Source organism: Myodes glareolus, chromosome 2 (assembly GCF_982192425.1).
Source record: "Myodes glareolus chromosome 2, mMyoGla1.1, whole genome shotgun sequence".
NCBI lineage: Eukaryota > Metazoa > Chordata > Mammalia > Rodentia > Cricetidae > Myodes > Myodes glareolus.
The window spans coordinates 15,922,038-15,944,761 of NC_142027.1; the positions used below are offsets into that span (position 1 = coordinate 15,922,038).

Here is a 22,724-nt window from a genome sequence, read left to right on the forward strand (position 1 = left end):
ACTTAACAGGTTTTATATCAAGAACAAGAAGCTCCATTTTAGGTAAGTTTGGTACTGGGGTAAAACAAATAACATAAATGCTTACCGTAATGCACGGCTGAGTTTTTCATAGTTCATCGTAGGCTTGTTTTTACGCTGTCCCCATTTTTGTGCAACCAATTCAGGTTGATTTAGCTTAAATTCTCCTTCATCACCAACCCAAGAAATACAGTCTCGAGCATCCTTGTCAGTGAGAAGTTCTAACAAAAACTGCCACAGTTGGATCTGACCATTGTTTCCTAAATCCATAAGCATAAGTACAGGTCGTCACGTTAGAATCTAACACAGGTCAAAGGAAGTGCACAAGTCCTCCGGTTCAATCTGCGCCAGGGCAAAAACAAACTTCTCATTTTAGAAATATTAACTATATACACACTTGCCAGAGAGATAGTCCATATTTACACTTTCATATGTCTACCTTGACAAGTTTTATAATTTCAATCCATGCAAAAATACCTGTTCTATTTCCAGGTGAGCTTCTATCTTCTCCCGAAATCCTCGGGGACCTCTGCACTTTGGCTGCCTTTGCACTACTGTTTATAACTTTGATCGTAGTTGGTGTAGCAGACTGCACTGATGCTGGGATAATTTGCACAGCTAAAAGAAAAAGCAAAAAAGGAAAACATATTTTCATTCTATTATAGGAAATAAAAGTAAATGCAATCAATAAAACTAATGTCCCTCTAATAATTATGTCAGGAAAAGACTTCAGACTCAGGCAGAAAATAAAGTCATACGGTCTCCACTGCAGGAATCCTAGGAACAGCTAGTCTTCCTGGATTCAAAGTAACAACTTAAAATGGCAGAGTCATTCTCAAAGTCATAATACATTTGTTTATAAAAATGGTTTCAGGTCTAGAGAGATGGCTCAGAGGTTAAGAGCACCAGCTATTCTTCCAGAGGTCATGAGTTCAATTCCCAACAACCACATGGTGCCTCCCAGGTACCTATAATGAGATCTGGTGCCCTTTTCTGGCATACAGGCATGCAGAACGCCGTATACATAATAGATAGATAGATAGATAGATAGATAGATAGATAGATAGATAGATAGATAGATAGATCTTTTTAAACAATGGTTTCAAAGATGGTACAAATGTAGACTACCGAAAATTCACATTAACCTATGAGAAGACTATAAATTAACAAGCAGTGTGAGAAAAGTTGGCACTCATTGGGACTGAAAACGTAGAAACAGAAGCTGCTGATTTTTCTTAAACTTACTAATCTGGTAACATTTGTGGCATTTTAGATATGCTATTCAGCACTGAAAAATCAATGAAACAAGTATCAACAAAGCCATGTCTCACAATGTCAAACAGTAACTCAGCTTATCAAAGATCCACAAGCCCCCAAAATGCACAGAATAATGACTACCAAAGATTTAGGGTAGCACAGCTGGTATAAAGAAAAAACTCTGAAAGTATAACTGTGGATAATCAGTTCTCATTTAGAGAGGGGAAAACAGGATCTCCAGTGAGCAAACCCAATTCCTGGTCTACTTGAACTCATGGCTGTAACCAAAGTCTTACATTGAAAGCAGTATTTTAAACATGGTAAATTCGTAGCACTTGGGAACTAAGGTTTTACTGAAAATTTAACTTCAGGAATATTATAAATTTAAGGCAGGTTTATTCAGAAGTGAATTTATAACTGAAAGGTTAGCTATGATGCTTCATTCCTCTGTGAACCTAAAGGTTGGTCAGAAAGCTGTGTTGATATCTTTATTGATGTTAGCTAATAAAGAAGCATTCTTATTGATAAGTGGGGAAATTGTATGGGAATGAGTACTCACGCTGGTCAATTGTAACTATCTCATTCATCTGTTGTTCTTGGCTTGCTAAAACATCTGAAGAACACACAAAAAAATTCATTATCATTTAAAACCAAAAATATAATTCCCAATCCAGTAAAACTGAGTTTAGCAAACACAATGGTTTTTTTAAAAATCCCCATAATAAAACCAAAACCAGGAAGACAAACAATCAAGATATATATTAAACAACTGAAACTTAGCAGGATAACAAACACCAAACCCTCGAGATGTTTTAATTATAACATTCCTGAAGTTAAATTTTCAGTAAAACCTTAGTTGTCCCAAATGCTACAAATTAACTATGAGTTCAGTTTATCAGTTCAGTTCCTTAGAGAATTTGAACTAACAGACCTGAACATAATGCTCTACAAAACCATTCATTAATCTGTCACTCTTCCCAGATCAAATGCCATTCTTACCCTGTGACATAAGCACACATCCCAGTTCCCAGCACTTCAGACAACTATGTCGATCATAATTATACCTGTCTGTTGAGAGTGAACCTGTCAGTGATCATTCTGAGACTGAGCGAGTTATAAGATTGGATCCCCAAGAAGATTCTAAAGGATGTACTGCCTGGGTAGAATTTGAGATACAAGAGAAGAGAAGGGCTGGGAGATTAAGACAAGGTCTGGAGCCTACTCACCAGGTGGGATTTTCTTTGGGACTCATAAGTTTCAGGGATTAATTATTTAGGACTAGCTTCAGAGAGATAGGGGTTTAGATCTTAGTGATCACCACTTCTTAGGTAACATTTTGACCCCGATAATCTTCCCAGCTAAGTAAGATCTCACACAGCACACAAGGCTGTAGTTAAAGAAAACTTTTTAAGAAGCACACTACCTACAAAGCTAACTTTTTAGAAAACTGAGTATTATATTTTTTTCAGACCTCTAGTTCTGAACATTCTACCTCTGAACTATTCTCTCTTAAAAGCTTTGTTTGTGGTAGATTTTTCCTCAGTACTTTAAAAGTGCTATTAAAACTGAAATTGTTCCATTTGTTACTAAATGAACAGAAGTGACTTAGCCTTAAAGGAGACATTAGAGAGGAGCCATTAGACAGCCTGGAAACTTGCTTCCAAAACCTTCCTTCTCAGACTTGAGTTTTATATTGTTTTTAAGAGACTCTCAAGACAGAAACAGAATACAAAGTGACAGGTTTTTGAATGCTTAATCTAATAAAATAAAGAAGTGTGAATACAATACTTCCTCTAAAGTTCCCCAAATGAATGAAGGAAATAGAATGTTTAGGCAAAGTCCTGGGGGACATGGCGGGGCTAATGAGGAAACATCAGACCCTAAGGGTATAAGCTGAAGCAGTTCCTTTCCCTTAAGACCATGGTCTTTGGCGACAAGACATGTTCACATCAAAAGCATGCTGAAGAATTTGTAGCCTGAAACATTTTTCTATCTTCACCAAATATAACAGAATCTGAAAGAAATTTTAACTTAGGAACTGCATTCAAGAGGGCCAAGTGGTGACCAAGGTACAAAAGGAATCCTCTCTCTTTAGACAGCGTCACAAGAGACCTCTAAAGCTGACGAGGCAGCAGGCAGCTCAGCAGCAATTCTGTCCCAGGAAACAGCACCTTTCCTTTCTTCTTTCTGCTCACTTGGGAAGTAATCCAAGAACATTTAAAAACTACAGATAATCTGTCAGAAACAGCCTTATAGGTGCCCATTCTGTAAATGAGCCTCAGATTAAAAAACTAAATGCCATTTCCTTACTAGAGCAGAGCAAAGATCCATGCTGGACAAGCAAGCAATTCTATGAGATATTTACAGAAGCTGTACAACTCTAGCGCAGAGCTTCTCTGAGAAAACTCATTCTAGTGCACAGAAAAAGAAGGATAAAAAGACTCTTGCCTCCTGACTAGAAAAAGCAAATGAGTAGTAACTTTACAGTTTGAGAAACAGCAGGTGAATCAAAAATGTGACAAGTACAAGAATGCTATCTGGGAAAGACTATGAAAGCCACGACTTCAGAAGAGACTACTTTAAGAATCCAACAAGAAAATGTTTGAATGAACATGATTCTGGTGAGACTATGAAAGCGCAACCAAGACATTCAACTTACTCATGTATAAGAACTGAAGCTGGTAATAACCCTATACACTCAATGGACATACAATATCTTAATAGCACTTAAAAACCATCTACGAGAATCCACTTAAGAGGCAACAAGCAGAGGTTCTTTCCAGAGCTCATCTCTTACTCAATATCAGAGTGACCCTTGGGTGAAAATGCAAACCATCAAACTGCTGTGTAAGACTTTTTCCCTATCAGTATAGCAGAACAAAGTAGGAGTCATGGCATTTCCATCCTAATGTCAACAAAAAGAACAGCATCTATCCACTTATAAACTGAAAACTACAGCAGTATGGCTGATATTACTGATAGAAAAAACAGTGAGGGAGGTGGGTTGCTAAGATTGTTTAAGAGATACCATAAAAGTCATTAACATACGGGATGGATTAAACAGAAAGTTTCCATTCACTCTTTAGTGTCAGCCAGGCAGTTTCCAAGTTTTCCTCATAGTCCCTTAATCATAACCTCCATAGCTCTCTTAAAAAATCCTATTTATTCAACTAGAGAAGGAATTTAAAAAGCCTACTTTCACAAATAAGAGTCTAGGAGGGAAATCTGTGATCAAATGCAGGCAATGACCAGGTAACGGGGAGGCGATGATTAGAGTTTATGAAAAGGACTAGGGGTGGAGCAACAGGTGAGATGAAGAACTTGCATTCTATTCTAGCCAGGCTTGCACCTGTAATCCCAGCCTCTTGGGAAACTGCAACAAGAGGTTTCTGCATTAGGGCTAGCAGACAGTAACACCTGTCTCAAAAAGAGAAGCAAAAAGAGAGACCTTGGAATGAGGTATAAGCCTGAGTTAGAATCTTAGTGTGGATATTCCCTAGGTTCAACACTCTGTAGGGATCTTACAGCCTCAGTCTCTCACAGAAAAACTAAAAAAAATTAGGAAAGTAATACTTTATGGCGTTACTATAGGAATTGAAATAAACTCTTCACACTACTTGCAACAATAATTGTCAATTACTATAGCACATGTTTGCTTATTAACAATAAATAAAGTAAAAACAAGTTACAAAAAATTAAATTAAGCTTTAGTTACAATGCAAATAGATAATAAGTCTAATTTTATACATTTTCGAAGAAGCTCCAGATGACTCCAGAGAATTTCTCCCCGAGGAACCCGCTGAAAAAAATCTTCTTGGTTGAGACTACATAATTCTCTTCCCGAAATGTTGAGTGTGGTGAGGTCTATATCAGTCATGCTGAACTCCTTCATTACCCAAACTACCCAATGCAGGACTTGGTCTGTGGACCACTGTATAGGATCTAGAAAGAAAAATATTACCTTTAGCCTAGTTCCATCTTAGATAAATTTACAGTTCATTTCTCAATACACATATATACACATATGAAATCCAGACAGATGTTTTTCCCAAGTGAAGCAAACTGATTCTATGAAGAACAACTTTTATGCTGATGCTGCATTTTCTCCTTAACTTTTTCTCAAGTTCTCAATCTGTTTCCAAAGGAGTCACTTGGTTCTGTATCAGTTGTCTGGAATTTTATCACAAAAACCAAACTATAAAATTGTTCTCTGGTGGGCCAGATGACAACTGAAGTATATTATCTTAGAGATAATCGAGGGTATGGACCAAGTTCAAAATATTACTTTGTAGCACTGTATAGTTTGATGCCTTTAAAAAAAACTAAATGGGATCCTAAGAAGCTGGCGTCACTCTTCAAATTGCGCACAATGCACCTTTTCTCCAGCCCTTCCAATAAAAGATTAGCTACCTTGGTGGCACTTATGACATGATATTCTAACTATCTGTTCACTCAGTTGTTTCCCAATTGGCAACAAGGCTGTAACTCCTAAGACTGTGTCTGGAAAATCTGACTTCAGTGTCTATACAGTGCCTTGAATAGATATTTGTTGACTTTACACAAAGAATACCGAAATTATTTCATCTTTTCTGCTACTTTTGTATTTATAAGCTAACTGAATTTACAAATAGAAGAAAAAGATTGCCAGTGTATGCAAAGATTATGTCACTATATCTCTGGCACCCAACAGAAAATGTTATCTATGGGAACTTGATGCTGAATTTATTTTGGCACTGGTATTCATGTTTGAAGATGACTATCTACTCAAATAATAGTGATCACCCAATAAATGGGTGTTATTCAGTAAGAAAATATGTGAAGAAGTAACAATCAGACTTTTTTTTCAAGGAACAATCTATAGTAAATATAAACACAGGATTGAAAGCAAGAAGAGAAGGGGAAAGTACAGAAAGATGGGAATAAAGTTTGATTTCTCTGAATATACAAAGAGAGACAGAAGGCAACTCAGGGTAAAACCAGAAGCCTATAAATAAATCCTCACAAAAACCAAACAGCAACACCCAGGAGACAAAACATCTACCACAAAGTCCATAATATACACGGATGAAGACAAATCCATTTTTATAAGATACTGGTGTGGTGGAACACTCTTGTAAACCCAACTGTTACGAAGACTTGAGGGCAGCTGAGCCAACAGTCAGCTCTCATCTCAGGTTAAAAAAAAAAAGCAGAAGAATGCAGAAAAAAATCATGGAAAAGAATGCAGAGGGAAACAAAATGGCAAGACTCATTCTGAGCACAAGAAGTCTGAATTCAGACAAGAAGCAGTCACTGGAAGCACAGCAGGCCAAAAAACAAAAAAACAAAAACAAAGGCAGCACCAGCTGAATGCAGGGTCCAGGGAAGAATGAGAACAAAAGTGAGACGCACAGGCAACAACAACAAGGAAATGCACAGAGAAGGCCCAGGTGAAAGGAGATTAGGAAGAAAGCAATAAAAAAAAAAAAAATAAAGAAATAAAGAACAAACCAGACAATGAGTGTGGTAGTGCAGACCTATAAACCTGGTTACCTGGGAGCTTGAGGCAGGAGGATCATTCACAGTTCAAGGCCAACATGGGCAATTTAAGGAGGACTGAGGATACAGCTCAATGGTAGAGTGCTTGTCAAGCATCCAGGAATCTATGAGTTCAAGCTCCATTATTGTCAAAAAAGAGAAGGAAAGAAAGGGAGGGAGCTGGGATGAGGAATATAAGAGAATAAGGCAACAAACGAGCTGAGAGAGTGAATGTTCAGCCCTGGAATGTTACCTCAGAACAACATAAGATGGCTGAGTTAGCCAAGTTACCTTAATCACACTTCCCTTTAAAATATTTAAAAAAGCAAGCTCATTTTATATAAAATTTTACAGGAAACTATCAAGATAAGTAAGGCAAAGTAAACAGTCTCTCTTGTTTTCCTCAAACACTATCAGGACACCCGGTTTCATCTACTGAACTGGCTGTCTATTTGTCTTTTCTCTCAACGGTAACAGTGACGTGAGAGAGAAGCCATTTCTAAAGATGCACGAGCACAGCAACCCAGACACAGAACCAGAGAGCGGGAGGGAGGTTAGGTCTTAGAAACAGTAAGCTGGGCAATAACCAACCAACTCAGTAAAGACAAACTGTGATCAAACATGGCTGCCCAGGTGGCCGCCAGGATAAAGTGAGAATTCCTCCCTTCAAAACTTGCACTGCTCAGGTTGTGCTAATTCCAGGCAGCAAGAAAGGCAGAAGGATAGAGGAGGGAACTCATTTAATGTATATGGTGGGATTATTCTTTTAAGAATACACATTACAGCCTGGCGGGGGAGGTGCACGCCTTTAATCCCAGCAGAGGCAGGCGGATCTTTGTGAGCTCAAGGCCAGTCTGGTCTACAAGAGCTAGTTCCAGGACAGGCACCAAAGCTACAGAGAAACCCTGTCTCGAAAATAATAATAAAAGAATACACATTACAACGAATACACACTAATGCATACCACAATGAAGGAAAAGACTCTCATCATAATCAAACCAAGATAAACAGCAGACACAAAGAACAGATAAAAAAGATACAATGATAGAAAACTTGAATTAAGGTGCCTCTGAATGCTTTATATGGCAACAATGACACAAAAGAAAAGTGAAATCAGCAATTTTAATGTACTATGCACTACCATAAGTAGATCTGAGTAAAATAAGAATTGTTTGAAAGTGTAAAGCCAAAAATCTTAAGGAACCCTTTCTAGAGAATCTATAAACAGAATGAAAGATGGGAGTAAAAATAGCTGAAGTTACAAAAACTGGAAGTGGAGGACTCAGCACTACAGTGGAATACAGACTAAGACAACAGCTCTGAAGATATGGAGACTGCTTCCAGACACACATGAGAAAGAACCAATGACTAATCACTCAAAGTAGGAGAAAGACTGTCTTGATATGCATACAAGCTTATGTAACTAAAACTACTTAACTTAGGAGGCTGAGCAGGAAGGCCGCTTCAAGGACAAGGACAAGCTGGGCTAGATGGTGAATTCTAGGATAGCCTGGGCTAGAGTGAGACTGTCTTATAAACAAACAATCAATCCTGAATTTAGGAACCCCAAAAGCTGTCTAACATGGATCTACAACAAATGAGCAGTACTAAGATAACTAGACTAACTTAGACGAAAGTTACAAACAGTTTGTAAAAACAGAAAGTGAAGCCAAGTGCTTGAAATTCCAGTAAATGGATAGGTTTAGGCTGGATGACCACAGGCAAAAGTGCCTATGGGCAACATAGGAAGACTTTATCTCAAAGAACACAATAAAGCAAACCAGAGGCACACCACACACACCAGCCAAGTCACCAAAATGAAAGAGAGCAAACTCTGCTGTACACAGAAGTCAGATAATTCTCATTCACTACAAGGTGCATTAGTGATAAAGAAAATAAAGTACAGAGCAGGATCGCCGGCAGGAAAGCTGGACAGAACTGGCTTCTGAGAAGTTTTTCTTTCTATCTATCAGACCTGTGAGAGAAGTTAAACAAAGGAGTTTACCAGTGTGGAGAAGACAGAGCTATGGAACTGGACAGACAGACAGACACAATCTTTAATACTTTTCTTGTGTGAATATTATTTATATTCAAGAATTTACATATGTTCTTGAATGTTAGTATCTGACAAAAACATGACTTTTTAAAAATTACTTTAAAAAAAGAATACAAACCTAGCTATCATTTCAATATCCATATTTCATATAGGAAAAATACATATTTGACTGAATTTGTTTATTGTTTTAACATTTTGTATAGTCCATCTCTTTGACAGATTTCTAACTTGTATACAATTATTAATGTCATCTTCAGATTAGCTTAATGGGCAATTCTAAGAAATATTCACATATACAACCACCTAAATGAAGAAGTGTCCAACCTGCTGTCAATATAGAAAACTGCTTTATATTAATGTGAACTTTAAGGGATTTCCCAATGTGGGTCAGTAATTCAAAGAGACTTAAAATAGTTATAAATAGTTAATTATATTTCAGTGATGATTAGAATTAATAAATTTGTTAGAGAACTGAATGTAGACAAAGAAAGAGAAGTTTGAAATGATAGTTTTCTGAGAAAATGCTACTCATTTGTAAGATTGCTGTGGTATTTTGAATGTAACTGAATGTGTGTGTGTCAGCGGTATCCCTGAATGGAATAGAGAAGCCAGTACTTGAAGCTGTGAAGTTGAAGCCTGGGTTGCCATGGACTGAACCTCTGAACTGTAATCTGCCACCTCAACTGTTTTCCTTTGTAAGAGTTGCCGTGGTCAGGTGTCTCTTCACTGCAAAAGAAACCCTAAGACAGTTGCCTAGTAGGTAAAAATTTCACGACGAAGAATCTCATCAAAGATGATCAAGTATTTTAAATGTACTTTTAAGTAAATGATATTCTTGGTAGGACTGCGCCACAGAGAATCAATCACCATGCTACCTATGGTCATCTGCATGTATTACTTCCTGTAATACTTCAGTTACTTCCATGTAACTGAAGATGTCTTGTGGAAAATACAGCAAATGCCACAGAAAAACACTATTTAGAGTTTTCATGTCTCATTCTTCCCTTCTCAGCATTTCCTCTCAGATGATTCCTAACTTGCTATCAAAAAAGGTCAAAAAAAAAAAAATTCACACTAGCTTCCACATGCCAAAAGTAAATTTCTACATGTCACAGTAAGGAACTGCCTCCACTCCTCAGGGATACCAAATTCCCCAGACTCTAAGTCCCCTACAAAACTGTGCAGCATTTACTTATAAAGGATGTACATGAACACATGTAACTTCAATCATGTCTAAATAAAATACCTAATGCAATGTGAATACTGTTAAGTTGTTATACTATTGAGGGAACAGTGATAAACGCACACTACCAACTCTCCAATTCTACTAACTGTATAATTTGCCTCCCCAATGTTTTTCTTCTATATTGCCTCAAAAAATTCTAATGAATGTTCTCTATTTCTCAGTTGTTGCCTATCTAACTTAAACCCATCTGAACAATAATTCTATGATTATCAAACTGATGCTACTCCATAATTTTGATTTTCTCAAAGGAAATCTCAAGGGTCTTAACACCTAATAACTGCCTAAATAGCAGTGATATTATATAGTTATTTCCCTGTCTTCAGCTGTACCATTGATAAGGGTTTATTTTGGAGACAGGATCTTGCTAGGCAGGCCTGTCTGGCCCAGAACTCTCTGCTACTGGAGTGCTAAGATTAAAGATGTGTGCCATTGTACCTGGCATCATTAATGTTTTCTTGTTTCCCTTCTCCTTCCGTTGCCCTAGAGGTTGTCTTGGAACCAACAATAATGTGTTCTTGTCCATACTGTTTCTCTCAAAAGACTTTCATTTTTATGTTCTTAAAAACAAACCGATCCGAGAGTTTGTGCTCTTAAAAGTATGTCAAGGCTACCCTAAACTAATTACATACTTTACTTCAAAATCAAGTGCTATCAACACCCTCCACCCAAGACATCATTGTATCAGACATCTCTATTTCTTCCAAAAGACTTTCAAGGTATGCCTAGCTGTTAGGAATCTAGTTTAAATGTCAAGTGCTTGCCTAGCTAGCATAGGGCACTGAGGCCAGTCCTATACAGGATTCGGGGTGTCAAAGGCACGCTCTGTTCTTGCATATCATCATTAGCCCAGAATTTACCACCGTGCCTGGTAAACAGTATCATTCCATTGTAATGAAGATGTAAGCAATTTGTATAAAAACTATTGTCCTAGTCACTCAAGCTCTCAAAGTTAGGTCAGTGCTTGAATATCCTCTCTCCATGTTTACAATCTGCCAACCTTATCACTGTTTTCACCCATCTCTTCCTTTTTACTACAAAAGAAACCACATAGTCTATGTTAATCTGAACATTACTACTATACAAATGACAAAAATATGTTCTTGTTTTCTCTGTCACAATGTACCTTATGGGACATCTGGGCAACATTTGTTTTTTTTTTTAGTTCTCCCTTTCACTGACCAAAACCAGTTCTACGATGTCAAAAATAACTCTTGATACGATATGGCCTAAGTACCTTTCTCATCCAGGTCTAAGCTTTGTTTTGAATGTTTCCTGTTTGGAATGACCTTCACGGCAGTATAGTTTCTCAGAATACACTCCCTCCCATTTTCTTCAGAGCACTCTGATCCCTGGGACATTCTTGTTTGCTTTCTGAGAACGGGCCTGCTACATAAGCCTAAGCTCACCCTGAATTCATGAACTACTGCTTCAACTCCATTTGTCATTCCTGCACACGGCCAGATTATTCCTTTGAGGCTCTAAACACATGCTGCGTGTCTATTAGTCACTGACAGGTCAAACTTTCTATGGCAGTCACCTCTTTTTATTTATCTTCTTTCTCTTCACCACACTGTGAACATGCTATAGGCAGAATTTCTTCTAATAATTCTTTGTATCCAGGCAATCAGCATAGCATTTGTTCACCATGTGTTCAGTATGTTACAGTTCAAAACTAAACAGATACATAAAAATCAATAATCTTTCTAAAACATCTACATTACAGAATATTCTATCTTACCCAAGTGGTATTTTCTACACCTAACTGAACTGTTACCGCAGCCAACCAACAGCTGTCTCATTACCATAGGGGATGCCGAGGCGTTCCTGCTCTTTTCTGTAGCCTTCCAGTGCAGCAGCCCATCTTGTCACTTGCTCCGAAGTTTCATCAGAAATAGTTGTGATATGCTTGGTGCCATCTAGAGTTATCACTTGAGCTTCTTCAACAAGATGTGCCTCTGCTTCTGCATGGTGGGCATCTGGATCAATGACCACTTCAACCGTTTCCGCAGTTTTAACAATTTCAAGAATGTTTAGCTTTGGTTCAATTCCTAACAGTGGATAGAAACAAAAATACAAATTTAAATAAAACCACAAGACACAAAGAGCTAAAAGTAAAGTTTATTTTTTCAAATTAGAATAAAAATGATGTTCTTGAAATAATGAGAAACTGAAAAGATCCTTATTTCTAAATACAATTCAACAGAAACAGTACCATGTCAATAATAACTTTCTGATTTTAGAAATTATAATGTGATTACACAGAAGAATGCTTGAGCACTGTTTTACTGCTGTGCTGGGGATCAAACACAGGGTCTCACACATAAGAGGGAAGTACTCTGTCACTGAGTTATATCTCCAGTCTAGGATCCTTGTTTTTTTAAGGAAACCCAGAAGCTAATAATATATTTAGAGACTGAAAATAATCATGTCCAAAATTTATCCTGAAATGTTGAAAAATAAAAAAGTGTGTTTGAAGAAAAAAAAAAGAAGCAAATGTAATAAAATTTAACATCTAGTGTTCTAAGGCTTAGCAATAATTCACACCTAAGCACACACACTTGACCAATGTTACCAACATACACCACACGGTGCCACTTCTTACAAGAGTAATAAAGAAAAAAGACAAAGGTACTGACAAGAATTAAAAAAAAAATAGAAACTAGAGAGTGCAAACGAGGAGCTACATATTCGTTAAGATTTTACAAACTTTCTAAGAGAGTTAAAAATCAGAGACTCTGTCCTCTTTCTCTCTAAAACAAACGACCTCATAAAGCCCAGCCTAGCAACAAATTCACTACAAAGTTTAGGAGAAGTTTAAATTCCTATCCCCTGCTTCCGCCTTCCAAGTGTGTGGAAAACAAATTGACTATGCTTGGTCAATCCACCTTCTTTTGACTTTATTGCTGGTGGGGTTGTGTGTGTGTGTGTGTGTGTGTGTGTGTGTGTGTGTGTGTGTGTGTGTGTGGTGTGTACAGGTGTGTAAGTACAGGTATGTGTATGCACATGAAAGGCAGAGTTGATGTGGGGTGTCTTCTATCTTTCTCCACCTTATTTTTTGAGTCAGAATATTTCAGTGAGCCTGACCCTCACCAATTCCTTTTGATTGGAAAGTCAGCCAGCCACAAAGGTTTTCCTTTTTCTGTTCCCCAACGTTGCCATCACAGGTAAGAACCACTGTGTCCACTTTTTACACAGTGCTGGGATCTTGACTCAGTTCTTCACACTCACTCACAAGCACTTTACAGACTGAGCCATCTCCTCAGCCCTTGTCTTCCATCCTAAACACTTGTTGACTTTGTTCAATTAAATTCACATCAATTAACCCAAATCCTAAAGACATTCAAACCCTATTAAGAACTGTAGTTCCTGTGGAAAGGACAGAAACAAAGTTGAAGTGATTATGACTATGGAGACTCCTCCTGTGGAGATTTAGTCAGGCAAAAACTTAAAGCTATTTCAGAAATCAGAATTATGTTTAGAAAGTATATCCTAAGAACAATGGTATACAACTAACTGTACATGAGATAAAAAGTATTTATTAAAAATAAAATGAAATGTTAAGGGCAGGAGTGGGGTGAATATAATAAAAATAAAATGAAATTCTCGAAGAGTAAAAATGTTAGAAGAAGTCAGGAGGTGGTGGTGCACGCCTTTTAAGCCCAGCACTCGGGAGGCAGAGGCAGACGGATCTTTTACTAAGCCTTCAGAGAAACATGAGCTCAATTTGTAAACACCTGTCAAGGAAATAACTCACCTTGGTAAGAAATTACCTGTACACTAAGCTGTACAGTTCCATCTGTTTTAACGCCTTGGTCAAATAAACTTCGCTCTGGATCCAGCTAAACACAGATAAAAGAGTAAGCAAGATTATTTTAGCTTAATCATTAGATAAGTTACTATCTATGGTTTAGTATAAAGCAGTGTACCAAACAGAATAATTTCTGAGCATACTAATCAAATTATAAGAATGCATTTACTTATCAAAGATGTCATACCATTTATTTTCTAAAACTAAAAATGTTTTCACCTCTGAAGAAGTGGAAACCAGCAAAAACCCACCAAATTAATTTTTCTATTTTGGTGGTGTTGAGGATTAACTATAGTCAGGGAGGGCCTCATGTGCCAAGCAGACATTCTGCAGCCATTCCCTACTGCTGCAAAATTATTTTAAGTGGCAGTTTTCTATGGGAGCCGCAATCTCAGCTGGGATTTAAATAACATCAACAGGCAATTCTTCATTCTGCAAATGCATTTAAAATACAAGATAACGCAATGTTTATCAGAAAAGGAAGGATGTTAATTAGCGGCTGACAATTCATCTAAGTTTACTAACATATTCATGCCGTTATCTACCTTGTAACCAATGCCACATTTTGAAACTTAGGATTCACTCTGAAGTCTCTGACAACAAAGTTAACAAAATTAAAGGATTCACGACCGAACTGGATCTACTCTGGTCATAGTTCCATATCCTCGGAACACTGGCACTCTTTTCCCTTCATATCTCCTCCTAATGAACGTATTTCCTACCATGGCTTATAAAGGAAATAAAAATAATCTTGACCTCTGATATTGTATCACTATCTTGGAACAGACTTCCATCGTAAGTACCTTATGTATCTAGATGTGTCTGCACATACATTGCTGAACACACAAATTGTCCTTTCACTCTTAATATCAAGAATTCAGTCATGTTACAATCACAATTTCAATTATTTACAATATCTTATCCATAAAACCCACAGTATTAAGTGGACTTTATATCCAATTTTAACAGGAACAAAACAAACATATAACACATTGGATTGGCTACATATGGCAGTTTCTACTCCTTAATGTAAATCTTTGCTAGACATTGAAGTCTTGTCTGGACATTGAGATTTCCCTCCAGGTCTAGAGGACACTAGCATTATCCCCTAGAAGCTATGGTCTATGTATCTTGAAGTTAGCCCTCAGGTCCTAAATACGGCAGCACACTAAGATAAGGACAAATAGGGACACAGCTCCAGCATGATTGCTTGTGGAACATATTCCTCAAAGAAGTACATCTCAGAGACTGCTCCTGTAGCTTTTAAGTCGGCATTTATCTGACGATGCCAAGGCTTTCCCAGAAGCAGCAGGTACTAATGCCAAATGCATGTTTGCACTGAAGGAGAACAGAAGCTGCCATGCTCACATTCTTTGTTCAGCTGAAGAAACGTGCTAGTGAAGGACCCCTCGTTTTAACCACAGTTATACCGTTTTGCAAAGGTTCACAGATAACTAGCTCAGGACCTCCGGAATGCTGAGCAAATAACAGGCTTAATTAAGGGCCTCCGGAATGCTGAGCAAAGATACCTGAGGTTAGAGCAAGGACAGCCTTATCTGGCTGCAAGACAGGAGATTTATGGATTGGTCATAGAAACAAAGAAAGAGAGGATTGCGAGGCCTGAGTCACGTATAAAGCGGGGCTCGTCACGAGTCAGGGGCTGTGCAATCAGACATCTGGTCGCCAGCCAGGAAAGGGGGGGGCAGGATAAGAGGAACAGTAAACCGCTGAGTAGTCCCCTCATTGTTATTTAGGTTAAGAATTTACCACCCTGCATCTTGCTTCTGTAAACATCGCTTTTTGCTCTCCTATAAGAACCCCTCACCCCCAACCTGCGGCGCACAAGTCCTCCGAGAGACTCTGTCGCCCCAGGTACCTGCGTATCCAATAAACCTCTTGCTGCTTGCATCCGGCTGCGTGTTTTCGACTGATCTCTGGGCACGGGGTCTTTCCCGAAGGAAGACGCCCACGGGAGTCTTTCACTAGGAGGGTGTGAAAAGCCTACAGACCCAAGCAGCTCAAGTTAATGATAAAATAGGTACTTTGTAGGCCATATTTCATTATGATGCCAGGTATTCTATCTATCACTGCAGATATAATTAATAAAATGGTGATTTTTAATGATAGATGGGATCATTTGGAAGTGTTCTGCAAGTGTTTAACTCAATGTGTTCTATCCTTGCTCAGACTTTTAGTGACTACTTTGAATTGGTTACTTTGAATTTATGTACTGAAAACTCTATTTTAAAACATTTACTTTTAGGATACTTATAAACATACACTCATGTAGGTGAGCATTATGTAGGAACAATTCCTTTAAGTAGAACTGTTGGGCATTTCATACTTCTAATAAGATGACTAAACGTCAGTTGCTTTCAAAATACCATATTCATTTATCTTCTCATTACTAAGAAAATTTAATATGTTCTTTTAAGTGCATACAACCATTGTCCCTACTTTTAGAAGAGCAATATCCAATTACCATTAACATTTACTATACACATATTAAAAGAAAAAGGTTAAAATATGGTTAATAGCAACTAATGCATAAATTCTATTAACACATTTCAATTTACTTTATAACAGAATCTTGTTTAATAGTAATTGCAGAGGACCTGAATTTTTAAAATATCAAGTCAAAGTTCTGTGATATATGGAAAAATGGTATTACAAGACAGGCATGATGATTACAGACAGTAAAGATTAAAGTGAAGCAAACAATTCGAAAGATTGACAAAATATACATTCATGTTAATGTGAGAAGGGTACAGATGCTAGCAGTGAGTTTAAGAAAAGTCTTGGAAAAATATTTCCGTAATCGTACTCAGGTTACTACTTCTTATACATTAAAGTAGTATCACCTGGGAAAAGGTGAAACAAGTCTGTGAGGATGATTGAAACATACTATAACTCTACAAGAGGAACATTTCAAAATTAGTACCAGAAATGATGCAAAGGCAGCTGATGTGGGATTCCCCTCTGTATGCTGTGAATACCATTGGTTAGTAAAGGAACTGGCTTGGCCTCTTAATAGGGTAGAACAGAGCTAGGTGAGGAAAACTAAACTGAATGCTGGGAAAAAGAAAGCAGACAAGAGAAGCCATGTAGCCCTGCCAGAGACAGATGCCGGAACTTTACCCCATAAGCCACAGCCTCATAGAGATACACAGATTAACGGAGATAGATTAATTTAAGATATGAGCTAGTCAGAGATACGCTTAAGTTACTGGTCAAACAGTATTGCAAATAACATGGTTTCTGTGTGATTATTTTGGGGCTGAGCAGTCAGGAAACAAACAAGCGGCCTTCCTACTACAGGCAATACAAACATTTTAGTCAATGGACCTCCTCCTACAGGTAAGAAAACTCACATAGAAGTCAAGTCAGCCAGCAGACTGCAGTGTGCTTCCCACTACTCCATTTTTATATTGATTTTATTTCACTCATTAAAGTAAAAAGGAACAAGTGACTTATTATTCAATTCAATTTTATTACTCAATCCTTTAAATTTTAGATACAGGAAATTTTATGAAAGAATTTTCATTTCTAAATGCTCAAAAATATAAAATCATAGATTTAGTCTACTTATCAATATCCACAGAGATGAACCTTACCTGAATATCTTGCAGGCAAATTTCATGAGCGTCCAAAGAACACTGCAGTCTCGGTTCAAGTAGTTTCTTTAAATTGCCTATTGGTTCATTGATGTCTATGGCCTGGCTTATACATTCAGCTGGTGTGTAGGTCTGTTCCACAATGCTAAATATTAAAGGAGATGAAGGTTAATAATTACATTATCCTGATGTAAAGGTAACACTATGCTCAAAACAAAATTAATAGCAAAACACACATGGTCTTTGAAATTCTTGACTTTCTATGTTCTGTACTAGTTTCTTCTTTGATGCTGTGTTAGACTAATGTTGATGTGAACACTAAATCTCATAGCTAATTTGAAACTTAAAGTACTCTGGAAAACACGCTTAGCCATGCATACAAGTATGTGCCAGCACATAAGTATTAGATGTAATTATCTATAGAGAAGTGTGTACCTTTATATTACATCTCAAGTTATTTTCAAGATTTCAGGCCTAAAACCACGGTAATACACTATGTCTTTAAAATCTGTAAAACTTATTGGGAAGGTGGCACAAGCCTGTAATCACAGCACTTAGGAAGTAGAGACAGGAGAATCAGTTCAAGGCCATTCCCCAGCCTTAGTTCTACAGCGAAATACAAACCAGCCTGGGCTATATGAGACCCTATGTCAAAACCCAAAACAAAATGAAACAACAATAAAATCAAAACTTTGTACATCATTTCTACTAATCAATTTCCTTCCTGATATAATCAGGTAAATATAAATTGTTAAGGCGTGGCAATATAAATACTTCCAATTTGATTTGAATACCAACCAGTTATTGGGTTTTTGAGACACAGTTTCTCTTCATAGCCCTAGCTGTCCTGAACTCATTATATAGACCAAGGTGGCCTAGAATTCATGGAGACCTACCTGCCTCTCTGCCTCCTGAGTGCTTGGATTAAAGGCTTGCACCGCCACTGCCCAGATGGTCTTAGGAAACTATTGCCCCTTAAACCTTACTTAGAGCTTTGTTGCCCTGTTATTTCACAATCCAAATAGGTTTAAAGCCTTGACAAGCAATTGCACACATCTCTTGTAAATGCTTAGAGGGAAAAGAGAAGACTGAAAACTAGTATTTACTGAATTAAATTTCACAACATATTTACTTTAAATATAACAGATAAATATCTCTTTAGAGTTATTAAAATACATATCAAAAGTAAGTATGAAGCAGCAGCTGGACATGAATTGGTTCTGAGCACCCACTTCAGGTGGCTCTCACCTAAACACTAGTTGCATGGTGAGCTTTTGCCTCTGCTGGTACCTGAATTCACCTACATATACTCACTAAGACACATAACTAAAACATACCAATTAAAAATAAAAATAAAGCCAGGTGGTGGTGGCATATGCCTTTAATTCAAGCACTCAGGAGGCAGAGACAGATCGATCTCTATAAGTTCGAGGCCAGCCTGGTCTACAGAGTGAGTTCCAGGACAGGCTCTAAAGCCACAGAGAAACCCTGTCTCGAAAAATCAAAAAATAAAATAAAAAGATAAAAAATTTTATTAAAATGCAGCACAAGAGAATGGCTAGGGATGACTCAGTAAGCTAGCACTTGCTATACAGGTAGAGGATCAGCGTTTGGATCCTCTGAACCCATGTAAAGCCAGGTATGGTAGCTCCTACAGTAAGATGGGAGACAAGGTAGCAAAGTCTTAGGCTCACAGGCCAGTTGGGTGAGACTAGGCAGCAGCAAACACAAGAGCTCTGTTTAAACAAGCTGGATACTGAGGACCCACACCTGAGGCTGACCTCTGACTTCTACATGCATGCTGTGGCATGCAGGCATCCACATTCAAACACAAACATACATAGATGCGTGAGTGTACACAATATACACACACAATTTATTATTTTATCTTTACTTATTTTTCAAATATAAGGATATAATAAAGTGAATATATACATTTGTTCTTAAAATATTTAACATTTATAAAACAGAACCATTCATGATTAAAAACAATATTATTTCAAAATAACAGCATATTATTACTATTGGTTAATATAAAAAATGTTCTGTTAACACTTTGGGCATATTTTTTGGCTATAAGCACAGAAACCTGTCCTTTTTAGTAACAATGATTTTTAAAAGATCCAAATGTTACTTTAAAGCAGATTATAAAATTTCACTTTTATGAATACTGAGTATTAAGTTCTCCAAAGTTTCCTGTTGCAAAGTTACAAACCTTGGGAATCTAAAAATCTTCATAGGCAGTTCCTTTTGAAGGAATGTGGTTGATCATATATTACTGTTTCTCAATTCCAGCAATGGCCTCCATGTTAGCCACATGGTAACAGCTAGTCTCCCACTCAGACACATGCAAAGGGTCTGTGATAAATACTTCAGGCTCTATGAAGCATTTGGGGGTCTGAGTGCATAGAAATAGACATACTAGACTCCAATTTTGTAGCTCCTTCCCAACCTGAACAAGGGTTGAGCTGGGAAACCAAACGCTACAAGCTTTCTTAGGCTGAGTTATGTAAAAGACACCATGGCTTCTACCTTGGTTCCCTCAGTCTAGCTGAAAAGCCATAGAGAAAGCCTCACTGGACGCACTGACATTTCCTGCCCACAATAGCAAGAGTGATCTTTGGGCATATACTATAGCTTCAGCTCACTCTCAGGTGACTGCAGACCATACTGACAACTTAACTACGTGCTCTTCAACTACTCGAGTCAAAGCTACCCAGCTAGGCTGATCCCCAGTTCCTGACTCTCTGAAACACTCATCAGTAATAAGAGAATCACTCATTCGGTTCTTCTGCTGCAGAAAGGACAAATAAACGGAATGCTCTTTTCAGCACTGATGTTAAATTTTATCTTCTCAGCTCAGCACCCTCTAGATCTGAGTTATTCCGCCGGCCTTTTGCTACTCTACAGAAGGCCACTATGGCCTTTCAGTTCCACTGTCTTGTCTCCAGCTTTAGAGTAAAAGAGTACCTCAGCTACCACCTCCCACAACCTTCTTACTGACTCTTTCCAGTCTGTCTCTATCAGTCTCTTCCTTGACTCTGAATTCATCACAACCTCCTCTGTCATTCCAAGAAGTAGTACGCTTAGTGTGCTGGACCAGTATGTCTCCTCAAATACTATGAGACTTTCATAAGGTCACTTCAATATGTCTTACTTTACTTATTTTATTTCCGACAGTTGCCAACATACAGCAGTTATTCATAAATAAGTATTGTTAAATTCAGGTTGAATTAAACTGCCTTTGAAATAAAAGTGACCAGCACTTAGTAAAAGAATTTAAAAAAAAAAATCAAAGAAATGCCTTTTAGATGGGGTGGGGCTGGCTTATTGTAACTGTGTGATCATTATCAACTAAGTTTACTACTGCTTCTGTTTCAGAAACGCCTATTATCAACTAAGTTTACTACTGCTTCTGTTTCAGAAACGCCTTTCTCTCTGAGCTACAAACCTATTAGGTCAGAGGGAAAACAAAATAAACATTGGTCTGCTCCTTGATGGTAAACCCGCATACCAGTAGTAGTAAACCTAATCAGTTCAGAAATGCCAACCTTTCTTCTGTGCACTCAGGTTTCTCAGTTCCATCAATCTCAATTTCTATCAGTTCTTCTGCTTCTCTCTTAGTCATGGCTGAAATATTTCAAATGTTCAGTCCTGGAAGAGTTAAATTTTAAGAGACTTTTAAACATCTTCGGCATAAACAAAAATGCTTTGCAAGAAAACGACCAAATTTGAATTAAAGAGGGAGAAAACAGACATGCTCTTTATATACATGAAAGCTCACACACAGCATTTATAAACTGGCTTTTGTTTGAATTGCCACTTATTAGCCTGCTATGGCTATTCCATTATTTATTGGAACTTGTTGGCCCAGTCTAAGTCAGTAAGTTAATTCAAGACACTACAAAAGCAAATGAAAGTTATAGCAACTATATTAAAACAACTTGGTTTCCAACCTGAAGCTTAACTTGAAGATGGATTACAAATGTCTAGCTAAAAATCTGATCGCTTAAGATTAAAATAGTTCAATGAGCAAGTTACAGAACAGAAAAGATACCTACAACACATGAAAATAGCTATTACATAGGACAGACCAAACCTTCAGTTAATTAATAACCAAAAAGAGAAAAAGTTGGGACAAACTAACAAAACTGGCAAAGCAGAGCACAGAAACAGGAAATCCACACCAAAGCAAACTAAAATAACTCAGGGTATGAAGAAATGCACAAGTACAGATCATTCCAAAATGAAATTTACATTATATTGTGCTTTTCCTAGAAAATGCAGTCAGCATTAGGAAAAAGTACAGCATGTACATCTGTGATGTGTGTGTAAAGAGCAAAAATCAAATCTGGCCGGGCGGTGGTGGCTAATCCCAGCACGCAGGAGGCAGAGGCAGGCAGATCTCTGTAAGTTAGAGGCCAGCCTGGTCTACAAGAGCTGGTTCCAGGACAGGCTCCAAAGCCACAGAGAAACCCTGTCTCCAAACCCCCCCCCCCCAAAAAAAACAAATCTGAAGATCTTCCTTCTGGTGAAGGGTACATGCGTTTTCAAAACTACCCTTTTTCTTTCCAGTCCTGTAGATTCAAGGTTTTTTTAGTTGCCAGAAGTATCTGGTGAACCATGCCAATTCAGTACTTGGCTTCTGTCTGCTCTCCTGACTTTTCCAACTTAACATCTCAGTACTTAATTCACTACTTCACCCAAGATCCACTTTTGTACTTGTAGTACAGGTAAAATGGACTTAGGCCCACCTGGGTATGCATGCAAATAAGAAAAAAAGGTGCTAAAGAGGTGGCCAGTATCTTGTGGAGTTAAAGACTGTGTGGTACCTAAGAAGAGAACGATGGTGAATCTGTTCAAATCCTTTGCTCTTGCCAGCACTCAGGCCTATCGTTAGTCCAAAATCCCTATGGGTTTTTAAAACTTGCATTTACTTACTGCTAGGCGTGATGGTGCACACTCCTTTAATGCCTGTGCTCACAAAGCAGAGAGGCACACAGACCTCTGCATTCTAGGCTGACCTAGACTAAATAGCAAGTCTCCGGTCAGCCAGGGCTAGACAGTGAGATATGCTCGTGTGTCCGCGTGTGCGCACGTGTGGAGGCCAGAGGGCTGCTTGTGGTTGTCAGGTCTCTCCTGGCACTTCAGTTCCAGGGGCTGAGCCCAGGCAGTCGGGCTTGGCAGCAGGTGGTTTTACCTATCGAG

At 38.0% G+C, this 22,724-nt stretch overlaps 1 protein-coding gene across 3 annotated transcripts in view; it reads right to left on the reverse strand.

Moving 5' to 3' along the window:
- Positions 1-22,724, reverse strand: part of Gabpa (GA binding protein transcription factor subunit alpha) — a 31,242-nt gene that overhangs the window by 7,279 nt on the left and 1,239 nt on the right. For 2 of the 3 annotated variants that reach the window (XM_048422926.3, XM_085685718.2), the window contains exons 2-9: positions 21,068-21,170; positions 17,517-17,661; positions 13,849-13,933; positions 11,897-12,142; positions 5,023-5,217; positions 1,835-1,888; positions 496-636; positions 86-278 (exon numbers count right to left, since the gene is read on the reverse strand). In XM_048422926.3, coding sequence (XP_048278883.1) covers positions 86-278; positions 496-636; positions 1,835-1,888; positions 5,023-5,217; positions 11,897-12,142; positions 13,849-13,933; positions 17,517-17,661; positions 21,068-21,144 — 1,136 coding nt within the window. In that variant the 5' untranslated portion in view covers positions 21,145-21,170. Of the gene's footprint in view, positions 1-85; positions 279-495; positions 637-1,834; positions 1,889-5,022; positions 5,218-11,896; positions 12,143-13,848; positions 13,934-17,516; positions 17,662-21,067; positions 21,171-22,457; positions 22,602-22,724 lie in introns of those variants that run through there. The other variant, XM_085685719.2, reaches the window with a different exon arrangement.